The sequence below is a fragment of the Apostichopus japonicus genome, chromosome 8, assembly GCF_037975245.1.
Source record: "Apostichopus japonicus isolate 1M-3 chromosome 8, ASM3797524v1, whole genome shotgun sequence".
Classification (NCBI taxonomy): domain Eukaryota; kingdom Metazoa; phylum Echinodermata; class Holothuroidea; order Aspidochirotida; family Stichopodidae; genus Apostichopus; species Apostichopus japonicus.
Window position 1 is genome coordinate 25,410,808 of NC_092568.1, and position 13,234 is coordinate 25,424,041.

Here is a 13,234-nt window from a genome sequence, read left to right on the forward strand (position 1 = left end):
TTTCTGCCTGTATTGACTTTTTTCCACCATGTAATTAGCAGCTGTCAGGGAGCAGCAGTGGAATACTTTTGTAATTCCCTTTTGTCATTACAACATTGTTTTAAGGGACCCCCACGTTTGATAGTTTTAGCGACTTTGCTCTCCTAACATGTGCATAAACTCTCCTCTCCTGTTTCTTTGATCATCTCAGAGTTTTGGAAGTCACCCCACAGCCGCCTTGTTCCTGGCCCGCATCAGTCCCGTCGGAAGTCCCAGCTGACAGGATCTACAGCCTTCATGCTCACCATACAAAGAACCTCTCCCGATGCATCCGATGACCTCATGGACACGAGAGAAACCAAAGACAGGATTCTGTCTCTATTCGAAACGGATAACAGGACGAACGTAAACAGACACAGCTGGTCAGATACGGGCAGTGATGCACATCTCTGGAACAAGTCCAATTACGGACACAGGAGGGCGGCTTCGGACGCTAACAGGCAGATCATGAGATACAGCAATGATGCCGAACAGTTAGACCTCTCTCATCTACAGCGCCATCCACCGCCTACTAGCCCCCCTCCGTTACCTCCGACAGACCCACAGTTATCCTTCTTTCAGGATTCTCCCAATCAAAGTTGTACAGTCATTTCAAGAACTAACAGACGTGATCCATTCAAGCAGGTCCGAGTTTTGTCCAGTGAGGGATCGTCTGTGCGGAGCCAGAGTACCATCAGCGACGATAGCATGGGTCGCGACTCGATATGCAGCTCCAGTTCCTTTTCATCTCACAGCAGACAAAGTAATTCATCTTTACAGGCAATATCAGACTCTGTGTCTAGGCTTTCAGAACACTTCTCTATTAACCAGCAGCCACAGGTTAGTTTACAGGATAGGGAAGCTCTAGTGAAGGAGTCCCCATATGACGTTCCCATAGTAACAGCTATCCCAGATGTTGTGAGCCACCAAGGTACCTGTACTAATGCATTCAGTGGTACTACACCTGACTTTTTGGATTTTAGTGTGTTGGAATCGAGGGGAGACAAAATAGAACCTATAACATCCTCGATATCATCATTAACTCTGTCAGAATTTGATCCACTCTTGGTAGCCCCACCCCCAGAGTTTGGAGATGATGCAGTAGTAGGTAGTAGTGTAGTGGAGACCGGTGTAGACGCCAGCGAACAGTATAACGCAGTATCGGATGAAAAATTATTAGTCAGTTTTGACGATGATGGAAACCTGCAGCTTATTGGTGCAGACATCTGTGGGGATCCTTATGTCCCCACAGACTGGAATGCATCGACGGCGAGGACTGGTTCCGGCAGTGAACGAGATAAAGCATCAGATTTATCTATGAAAAGAGAGAGTGTTGGCAGTGAGGGAAGTGGTACTTCATCTGTAAGTGGAGAGTATATAGTTGTGGACCGCAGAAGTTCAGAGCTGGGAGAGGAGAGCAGATGGTCCTCTGTTGAAAGTTCACCAGTGAAGAGAAACAGTCATGGCAGTAGTCTGCGCAGTAGCTCAGACTTCAGTGGGAAATTTCACATCCCCATTCACAAAAACTTGCCAACTACAAGTGGTAACAACAGCCAGCGTAGTAGCTCGGACTTGAGTGGGAAATGTACTATTCCTACTCATGAAACTTCACCGGTTAATTCAGGTAGCAATAGCCAGCGTTGTAGCTCAGATTTAAGTGGACAATTCCATGTTCCCACTCTTGGAAGTTCACCAGCTAAAACAGGCAACAATAGCCAGCATAGTAGCTCCGATTTGAGTGGGAACTATCACATTCCCAGTCATGAAGGTTCACCAGTAAAGTCAGGCAGCAATAGTCAGCGTAGTAGCTCAGAGTTAAGTGGGAACTATCACATTCCCACTCGTGAAGGGTCTCCAGTTAAAACAGGCAGCAATAGTCAGCGTAGTAGCTCTGACTTAAGTGGGAAATATCACATGCCCTCTATAGAAAGTTCACCAGTAAAGATAGGCAGTACTAGTCAGCGTAGTAGCTCAGACTCAAGTGGTAAGTTTCCCTCACCCACTCATGAAAGGTCTCCAGTTAAAACAGGCAGCAATAGTCAGCGTAGTAGCGCTGACTCAAGTGGGAAATATCCCATACCCACTCATGACAGGTCTCCAGTTAAAACAGGCAGCAATAGTCAGCGTAGTAGCTCTGACTCGAGTGGGAAATATCAAATTCCCACTTGTGAAAGTTCCCTGGCTAAGGCAGGTGAAAATAGCATCAAACAAGTGAGTAGCTCTCGGTCAAGCGTCACGTTTGTTCAGGTCGGTAGGGAAGAACCCTCCACGCTGAGAGACAGTGTCAACAGTGGAGACCGAAGTAGTACAGAATTCAGTGGGAGAGCAGACTCCAATGGGAGTTCGCCGGCAAAGAGGAGTGTACGTTACAGCATACAGCGCAGTAGTTCGGAGATAGTCGGTGAGTTTGATGTCTCGGGGAGCCCGGTGGGAGAGTCTGAGGTGACCGACGACGACGACAAATCGGAGGCTCAAGCAGCGAGAATGAAGAGGTGCCTCTCTCTACCCGCTCCACTCATGAGAGGGACGGATGAGGAAGGGGTCTTCCAAGGATCAAAGTCAGCACTGTTCGCTGAGGAAGTTCAAGAAGATGGATCTCTAGGAGGTGAGGAAGATTTTGAAATTGTGAATCATCCCACATGGAGCTCGGAAAATTTAAACAGCAACCGAACCCCCGAGGAGAGCAGCAGCACCACCACGCCCAAGTCAAAAAAGCACAGAAAACTTCAACAAATCAGGCATTTGGGTGAGTCAATTTTTTCTCAGTGAGGGATGAAATTATGTGATACTATTAATTAAAATATTTGTAAAAACTTAAAATTTAACAATCATTACCCCCCACTGTTTGTCATTGCTGTCAAAAGAGACTAAAGGGCAACATCCCACTTTGTGCTGTATGTATGTATGTATTTTAAATCCTCCTGCAAGCAGGAACTCGCGAAGAAGCCATCATTGGCTTATCAAAGCCGCAAGCTGACCAAAGTCATTCTCTTAGAGTCATATTTAACGTCCATGATTATGAATTGTCAATTGTCAACACCTCTGTAACTGGACGATATACATTAGTCTTGGAGTGACTCGAAGCGACTTGAAGCGACTGCTGTATTTGTGTCTTTCTCATCAAAATATGGACTTTGAATTAGATAAAAAAAAATTAACTTATTTTAATAGACACAATTTAAAATCATGTTTACGACCAAAGGCATCTTACAAATGACCTAACAATAAATGATACATACAGTATCACATTTGATATATATTGATTGATATGGGTTTAAAATCTTAAACGGGTGTGATATTAAGATTTTCAATAAATGTCATCCTTTATTGATTTATAAATAATTTCTTCACAGCAAAGAAAAGTACAAAGAAAGTTCATAAGAAAATCAGACCATCATGGAATAAAAAATTAGAGATATTGGATCCAGCCGCTTCCATTCAAGAAGTTGTGAAAAGGTGAGAAACAAATGTACTATGAGGTATTATAAAAGCTAAAGAAATTATTAATATGTTTATGGTTCCAATGAATGCCGAGCTCTCCGCCCCTCCCTTCCTTCCTCCTCCCCCCCCCATACCCCAAAAATTCACTTCAACATACAAAACTTAAAACTAAAAACAAGAAAGAAAATTAAAGAGGAGTTAAAGATGAGGAGAAAAATGTGATCATTGATTTAAAACAGGTGTTTTGTTATGGTAGATAATCATGGTACAGTATATGAATGATTAATGTTTGAGTTTTGAATGATACAACAATGCACACCCATTGATACTCTTTATATTAGGCATACAGTATTTTTGGGGTTGATGAAATGTTCGGTCTATAGCACTAAACTCAAAATTCCATCAGACAGATGGAATAACTCTGCTCGTGCAACACCAGTAATGGAAGCATCCAAAAGGATTGGTTAAGAAACATGCCAATTGTATGAGATGATAAGAGAATTGGCCACTGACTGATTGGAGCACAAATAATAGAAGCATCCACAAGGATTAGCTACTGACTGATTAAGAGCTCTTCTCAGAATAGACAAAGGATCATGTTCATTCAACATTAATGGTTTACATGTAATATAAGTGTAAATAATATATTTGCTGTGCTGCTACATTAGCCTATTTGCCACTCTTCTGTAATTTTGCTTGTACTCTCATTCCACGGTAGGTTAGCCGGTGATCCGACCTCTCGACTAGGTGCGATGGTAGATAGCTTCATCAGCTCGACGGTAGACAAGTGTGAAAGCCATACGCCTGACGCCGTCCTGAAGAGCCTGAGACAATTCATGTCGGGAGTGAAGAATTATCTCTTCAACGATCAGGAGAAAGAGGTTGAAGCTCAATTAGATAAGGTTAGACATAGGCTACGTAGATGGTAGAATGCCATCATCTACTAGCTAGAAGGTAGACGCTAGTTGGTAGACTAAGGATAATAAGCTAGCTAGATGGTGGACTGGTTATATGCTAACTTACATGTTAAATAAAACCAGCTGTGGTTTTAGTCCATGAACGACATCACTGATTATTGTGCAATGCACTCATCTAAATAAAGTGAAATGTAATATTTCATATCTCAACAGTGTAACAAGCTGTTAAGCTGGGAGTTTAATCAATGTTCTTCATTTCACAGGCTCAGTGTTATGTATCTTCTGATTATCAGCCTTTTTTTTTTATGCCTTTCAGAAGCAGTTGATGCAACACAAGTGTTTGATAATGCTCTTTGATATAATGTAACTTACTTAACGTAAAAGGTTATTGGAGATCAAATCCATCTGCTATGAAAAAGTTACTCCTTTTCTATTCAAAACAAAGAGTCATTTGTACACTAAGTGTTCAATAGTTATTAAGTAATGAAACGATAGTAAAAAATTGTGTACATTGAGTCCTGCACAGATACCCAGGATGACTTTACAGCTATCGATACCAGATTTCTTTTGGCTTAAAAGCTGTTGTTGTTTATTCATTTTTGTGTGTTGGGGATTTATTAAAGCAAATTTTCCATTTAATGTCTTACAGTATTGCAATCTAACTGGAATGGAAGTTGATGCTATATTTGAGGGCGCCCTTCACCAGATTCTCCTTGAGCCACTTAAGGACCAAATATATCTCTGTTTCATAAAACACTTCAACCAGTAAGTAGATGTTTCACTTATGGTTCGTTTTATGACGATAGTTGGACGAAAGGCATTACTCTTAGGGAAAGTTCACAGTGATGGTTATCTTATTGTTCTTTTTGTCAACTGTGTGAGTTTATGGTTAATCAGACTGCTTTTAACATCCATTTACTTCCTTCTATGCTGAAACTGTCATTGTCCTTTAGACAATATACTTCCCAATGCTTTCATTTCTTACAGCAATAGAAAAAGTTTACTCTCTGTAATCGAGCAATACTATAGTACCCTCCTTCCCAATCTTGGTATTACACTGACATGTTTATACAAACATTACAAGCCAAGAAATATTCACAGCTGTTTGTGTTAACTTTCATGGTAGTTGTATTTATTTACCGGATGCAGAATAAAAAACCAAAGTTGCCATAACAACAAAATCTCTTTAAAGTTTGAGGAATCAATCAATACTAGTTTACCAGAAGTGTTTAAAAACAAATTATGTTTATTATGGCTAATTTTGCACTGTTATCAACTTTATAGTAAAAAACCTATAAATGGCTGTGCTGTGTGTTGCTAAATGATTGATGTTGAAATGTTTAATCAGGACTGATATTTTGGTGCACTTTATTTGTGGTTAAATGAACTCTTTTTAATGTGTCTGTGCAAACTATAACACTATCCTGCTACTAAGCACCCTTAGTCATATAAATATCTCTCAAATGGGACGGTTGATACCTCTCCCATAGACTAACCCAGGCCACAACATCTGCAATTGCAGGGTCACCAAGAGGTTCCAGGTAAGAATTTGGGTCAACAAACGAAAGAGATTGAATACCAGGCCACTATGGACTCTTTGTGATTGATATGTTAGATTTGAGAAGAACAGATTCATGCCCTATCTCTCGTAAATGCAACAAACGATTTTACTAAGATAATGAGTAAGCAGCAGTAAAAAAATTGGTAGCTGGAGAGTATAAAAATTGGTTGCTGGAGAAATCTGTATCACAGTTGAAGTTTGTGAGAAAGATTTCAATTTTTCCTCTGAATTTATAGAATATTAAGAACTATTTATTTTTTTACATGATCAGGTGACTGAACATTTTTGTTACACCTTTATTCAATTCCAGATCTGAATCCTTGAAACTCTTAGATCGAAATATTCGCTCTGCAAAAGAAAAGTCACCAGAGGAGCTTGGCATAAAGGTAATCTTTCTTTGTTGCTTGTTTAAAAATATATTTGTGATTGGTGCATCCACTTATAACAATAATATCAGCATCTTTTTAATTTGATTTTGATGGGTGGCATAATTTAGGCACTTGCTTGCCACCCTCTCCCCTTTATTATTGCAACACTCCTAAGGAGGCAATGGTACATTCCGTTTGGTATCGGAACCGATTATGGCCAGTACATTTCAGTTACCATAGAAACAGTCGTCATGGTAATAATCAGTGATTGCCACTCTCATGGGGTCACTCATGGTAGGGTGACTGAAAACTATCTGGTAGAAAGGTTCGAAGCTGTCTGTGTGCATCTGTTACTTCTGTAATTCTGGGTTCTTCAACTCCGTAGCAATGTGCCCTTTGAATAGAACATGTGCCTTGCAAACCTTTAGAACAAAAGGTCAGAGGTCAAATTTAGTGAAAAGTGATTGCTTGCTGTAACTCCAAGGGAAAACAATGAATTGACTGGCAACCTTCACATGCATAATATGTATGTTCAGTATCATCAACATATGTAATTTACCATGTAATGCTAGATGAGAAGTAAAATATCAAATGTATTATTTTGGAGATTACATATGTAAAATCTCCTTAGCCACTCCAGTAATATTCTTCAAATTTGATGAGAAGGGCCCTGTGAACAGAGCTGTGCTTTGAAGACCTTCAGATTGAAAGGTCAAAGATCAGATGAAGTGTAAAGGGACATTTTTGCCCAATATTGAACAGACTTGCAACTGTAAAAGTTCGGTATTATTTAACTACAATGTTACCATTGGCGACAGAGGTCAAACTTGATAGCTAAAAGGACAAATGCTGTATTGTTTAATACAGAGTCTATGAATGAAGGGTGTGAACTTTGAACATGCTATTATGTAGCCATAATCAATTATTTGTGAAGCGTCTTTGTGATGAGATGTACGTGCAACACCTTGAATTTCACTTTTGATAGAGGTTTGTAGGCACACCCAAACCAAATAGAAAGTTGGTTTGTAGTCTTGTCTGTAAGTGTTCACAAATGCCCCTAGACCTTGAGGACTCCTTGACTTTTGGGACCCTATGATCCTGGATACCTCTAGACTCCTGAATCATCTGCCTATTGTATAATAAAGGTATGTTTGAAGAACATGAATGTATTGGATGTCCCACCTGACTCACCCAAGTAACTTGTGCACATGCAGTGCACCAACTGAACAGTATATTGATTGCTGTATACCTGGTGTGTAGGCTGTGTAGGCTTACAGCATATGCTTCCATGTTTGATAAAGTAACATTCTTTGCTGATACGATAGACCTGCAGTATCAAGTGGAAGTGGAAGCAAAATAAGAATGTATTGGACTGTAATTTTCTGTTAGATGTAGGAAATATTACCCTACAAATTACAGGCAGCGTAAATAATATACAAAGATGTACATTAACACATACACTTGACTGGTGAAGGAAGCCTGCAGTAGACGAAAAGCGAAAACAAAACTGAATCTGTATTTCATAAGGGGAAGTAACTGTTTGCACGAGATCTTCAAGATAGGTGCAATATGTGAAACCGGTTTTGTTGCTAGTTGTAAGACCATTGTTTATAGCCAATATTAAGCAAGTATCTCTGACCTGGAAAGATTTCTGCTAAATTTCAATCAGGTGTTTTATAATTTGAAGATGAATGAAGTTAAATTTTCCAGAAATATATGTAACTTATAAAGAGGATGAAAAAAGGAAGTCAATTTTTCTAATGGGATTTTTATAGCTAAACTGTGTTTCTTTACATAGGGCCAAACACACCAACTTGCAATTGCTTTCTTGTCAGTTGAAAAGATTGTTAGATGCACCCTCAGCTGTAGAAAGGCATGTTTTTTTTGTTTTTGTGAGTAGTAGGATATGATAAGACACTTCCTCAGCTGTTAGATGGCATGTTTTTGCCAGTATTGGAGGCAGGAAACGGTCACTTCCTTAGCTTTATGATGGCAAGTTTTGGTAGGGGTGGGGTACCATAGAAAATGTGCTATTAGTCAGTAATTATGAGCAACAGCAGTCAATATGAATTACATATTCAGCAAAGCTCCTATATGCAAATTAAATGCATCTGTCATGAAAGTGTGGTAGATCTAAAGGTTTTAGATATTTGTGACATTAACAAAGCCAAAGGTGGGGGAGGGGTGGGGTGGAGTGTGAAGAAGGGGCACCTGCTCCTCAGTTTTGTATAAACAAAAAAGCAAAAAATGGCCCTTTTCATATATAAGAAGTGCCAAGTTTTGTTAATGAAAATTATTCACTTGTTATATAAAAAATGCACAAATGAAAAAAAATGGTTATTTAAGGGTGAACATAAATTCTGCCATTTTGTGGTATACAATGCACCGAGGGCTCACTTTGTTGGGATGTTTTGAGGTGATTTTGTGGTTTGCCCCTTCAAGTCATCCATGTCACATGTCCTCTTACCTCTTGGACCTGTGCCCCCCCCCCACCTCTCTCCCTTAAATTGAACCCGCTTCTGCTGTCTCTTCTTAAGGTTGTAAATGCATGTTATGACATTAATGTAATAAACGAGTAATATAGCTTAGACCAAGATAATTAAAAAATATTGTTATCATGCTGCAAATTAAGAGAAATTTAATTGTTACGTTTTGTGTTTTCATGTATTTATCTGCCCTTATCTTCAACAGGACAAATTTATTCCACCAGCAAAGGCTGCAATGATATCTATCAAAGAACGCTTTACAGATATTCAGAAAGCTTTCTCCCCACTCCAGAAACTAGAGTACCTTCTACATGTCGTCCGTGAGATTTATTCTTCGGTAAGCCAGTGATCAGGACTTTTTGAAACCTTGGTGCTTTGTTTGTTGGTTGTTTTAATTGAGACACATGTTCATACATATTTATTCTGTGATGACTTCAAACCTGTTACAATTTTATGTATCATATTCATTGGCCAAGTACCTACCCCCCCCCCCCCCCCCTTCCCCATCCTTCTTGTCTAATCATTTGAAAGGTCAATTTCGTTTCAGTAACAGTTAAATGTATATTCATTACATCAAGAGGATATTTCTCCTGTTGAATTTTTATTGGAAACTTAATCATTGTAAGGCAGACAGTTATACCCTATGGTGATTAACCATTTTGTACTCAAGGATCACATAACTTCCTAAAGGGTTAAGTTTAGCTGTCTTAATGTCATTACATCCCCATCCACCTGCCCCTCCCCTCCTCCTCCCCGGGCCCCCATACAAACTGGGAATAGCAAATTCTGTTAGACATAAGTTGACATATATTTGCAAACTTAAAATGTTTACCCAATGCTATACAATGTGACTTACATAATAAATTTATTTCATTGCATAACAGGTATTTGACTCTACTCTGGGGAGTAATGCAATGACTTCCATGGGTGCTGATGGTAAGTACTAAAGAGAGCATACCCAGGTATGTTTTGCATAAAGAAGATAGAGAGCATTGTGGTCAAATGGTTAAGGTAATGGACTTGTTTTCTCGGGTCTGCAGGTTCGCCTCTTGGCCAGAATAAGTACGTTGCACTTAATCTCACTTGCCTTTCTTCACCCGGGTTCACAAATATGGACCAGTGAGGTAACTTTGTGGCAGCATCGTATGGGATTTTTCCAAAGGTGACGTGTAGATGTGGCCCATCGTAATACCCTGAGTTATTATACACACTTGATGTGTGGATGTGACAATTAAGTTACCAATGACCAGGGGTTTGTTGTTGAAAAAAGTTGTTTGAGAAAGCTCTTGACCTCGAGAAAAGTCTGTAAACCTACAACTTTGAAGGCATTTCATCGACCAGAAAATGAATTGTAATAGCCAAAAATAACTTAGCCAAACACCTTTTAGTTATGCAGCAGATAAGAATAGGTCAAGAGAATCTTACCCCTTTTGAATTAGAAGCTTAATGATTGTCAGGCATGTGGCACTCAGACCTTAGTACAACAAAGTCAACCTCTATCGATAAATAAAATTCATTCTAAGGAAGGCGGGACCTCTGTCTCTGAATAATTCTTTGTGTATCACATTTATTTTGCTCACGAAAATCAAAGGAAGATAATTATGCTAAAACTGTCTTTTTTTCTCTCTCTCAGATTTCCTGCCAATGTTGATATATGTATTAGTTCACTGTGATCAAATTCACATTGAGATTGAAGTGGAGTACATGTGGGGGCTACTGGATCCCCCTCTTCTGTCTGGAGAGGGGGGTTATTACCTGACAACGCTTAGCAGTGCAAGTAAGTACAACAACAATTTGTACAATAGACTATCTCTGTCTGTCTGATTGTTCTGGTTTGACCCTGTGATTATTGCATGGAATTATTCACACTTATCCCTTTGAAGCTACCGCAAGAACCAGTAGTTAATCTCCTGTCAACGCATCCACTGTCAGACAGGGTTATCATCAACTGTTCTACTTTTCCTAACTTGGGGGAGGTGTATTTTATCTACTTTTTGAGCTTCATTCTGATCTATTACGGACAGACTAATTGACACACATACATTGTCCTACCAAGTGAAATAGTGTAGTCTCATGCCAGACTGGAGTGAGACATAAGTTAGAAACCCTTGTGTCATTTCACGTTTCGGTCACATTTAACTAAGTTGTCAAGGCAACCGTCATATCTACTTTAGTAGAGACATACATAATTAATTTTTTGTATTGAAAATAATAACACAGTGGTATTGTTCATGATATAAATGCAATTTAAACTTTGTCCAGATTGATCGTGGATATTTTGTATTATATCCAACAAAGTTTGGAAATAACACCAATAGGTTGATTCTCTTTCTCTGCAAACAGATCATTATCTTCTTACAAACTTTTTGAGTTTGGTTGAAACTTTCTCCATTACATCTTCTGTCAATAACACAAGTTTCATGTTTCAAAGCCTTAAATCCTCCTTTGCCAAACTGTGACACTGACTTTTGATCGACTGCACAAATCATGGTATCAAATGGTAATTTTACAAAACTAATGACTGAAGGCCCACTTTTTCTGTTCACTGAATAACCAACAAGATATCAGACATAGGAGATTTTCCATGACACTTTGTGCCTGGTTTGCAAATATAATTTGTCTCTCTCTCACTCTCTTTCAATGCCAGTATGCGTCTTGAAGCAGTTTGAAGAGGAAACAGAGTGTGAAACGAAGGGTTTTGTGACGGTATTTGTGGCCAGGAGTAGCCAGCCGGGAGACATTGTTATGAAGACTGTTCCAGTTTTACCAGCAATGACAGCAGTTGAAGTTTGTAAGTTTTACCTCTTCAGATTCTGGGCACCTGTTGTTGTAACCTATATGAATTGTTACTCCTAGCTAGTCATGATACATATCAAGCTTTCAAAGTAAATTGTTTCTCATTGATGAGTGTGATTACTGTATAATTTCAAAACTTTTTTTGTGAGTGACACGATGTAATACGTGAGCTTTTTTTGTTGTGCAAGTATATATCAAACTTCCTTGAACAATTTCTGTCGGCAAATTTTATATCTACAAGGAAACAAAACTAGGAGCACAACGATTCGGTAAACATTTTGAACGGTGAGCCAGTGTGAACGGACAATAGAACACAATCACATGACAGCTTTGAGGGTTATAAACGTGTTAATCATAAAATAGGCTGCAAAAGTTAGGCTAAGCATGTCACGTAGAACAATGGCAAAAATACACATGTCACATTAATGAAAGTAATAGTGCTTTGTAATTATGTAATGTTCTAACAAGAGTATCTCCTGTATTGCTTATGTATAACACTCAGATGCAACAAAGGAATGTTATTGTTAATGAATGAAAGGGTAGATTTGCATTTAGTAAAGTATTACATCAAGGCATGATAAGTACAGTTCTAATGGCACAGTCATTCAATGGTTACAGAGTTGAGTTAAACATTCTCGTCCAATCTGAAGAGCATTGATCAGAAATGGAAATGGAAAGTTATCACTGTTAATGATGGAAGTTAATAAAGGCAAATAATAGCTTTCAGAAATGAAAAGGAAAAAAATGGACACTCAGTGTTATCAGAGCAGAGAGGCCACCAGATAAATTGAGTCTCTCGTTATAAACAGAACAAACCAGTTTTAATTTTATGATGTGATATCATCAGTTGTAGTTTTTCTTGGGTTTGTTGTTGTTCTGATTCTTATCATATTTGACTTTGTTACTTCTTTGATGTTGTAAATGGTTTTTGTTTGTTTTTTGTGAATAAACATCAATGGTACTGGTAAAGATTTCATAGAAGTTCAATTTCACATGTGGTGAAAGAAAATATCTATTCAAGTTACACATGTTAGTGAAATCATCAAATTCATATTGTATTTCATTGCCAAAATATGAAAGTCCAACATTTGCTCCATTGAGTCCTGATATGGGTACATTCAGATGATTTTTATACTGCTTTCAAACTAAGTTCTTTTTTCTCATTGTCCTTCGTATTTAATTCATGATAATCAACAAGTGAAGTTATGACAGTAAATGACAGCCTCTTTAATTTGCATATCTGAGCTATTTATTTGTACGTACAATATGAAAATATAGACATAAACCATTTAGAGCCACAACGCTTTTCTGCATGTTGGTGGAATACAAGTATTGATTAATAATCCATTTATGATTGCTTGATATGTGGATTGGAATAGGCTATAATTACATAATTATATAATAATATCTAATTATATAATGGTTCCATTTTTCAGGTAATGTAATTATCCAGAAACTTAACTTGGACTCGGACACTCCGCATCATATTTTCCTTCTGGATCAAGGGCAAGGTATTGATTTATTCAATTTGTCTCGTCAGAAATCTGTAATGGATATCTTACCTTAGCTCTTATAAGTGAAAAGATGACCACAGATGTGACTCTGGTGTTGCTAGGTAGTTTAACATAATCTAACAAAATTGCAGTA

General features: G+C 38.4%; 1 protein-coding gene across 4 annotated transcripts in view; it reads left to right on the forward strand.

The window, feature by feature from the left end:
- The window catches only part of LOC139971258 (uncharacterized), a 67,951-nt gene that overhangs the window by 51,877 nt on the left and 2,840 nt on the right, over positions 1-13,234 (forward strand). For all 4 annotated transcript variants that reach the window (XM_071977568.1, XM_071977570.1, XM_071977571.1 and 1 more), the window contains 10 exons: positions 191-2,764; positions 3,372-3,474; positions 4,178-4,361; positions 5,026-5,141; positions 6,248-6,323; positions 8,997-9,128; positions 9,676-9,727; positions 10,425-10,568; positions 11,439-11,582; positions 13,024-13,098. In XM_071977568.1, the coding sequence (XP_071833669.1) occupies positions 191-2,764; positions 3,372-3,474; positions 4,178-4,361; positions 5,026-5,141; positions 6,248-6,323; positions 8,997-9,128; positions 9,676-9,727; positions 10,425-10,568; positions 11,439-11,582; positions 13,024-13,098 (3,600 nt within the window). The remainder of the gene's footprint in view (positions 1-190; positions 2,765-3,371; positions 3,475-4,177; positions 4,362-5,025; positions 5,142-6,247; positions 6,324-8,996; positions 9,129-9,675; positions 9,728-10,424; positions 10,569-11,438; positions 11,583-13,023; positions 13,099-13,234) is intronic.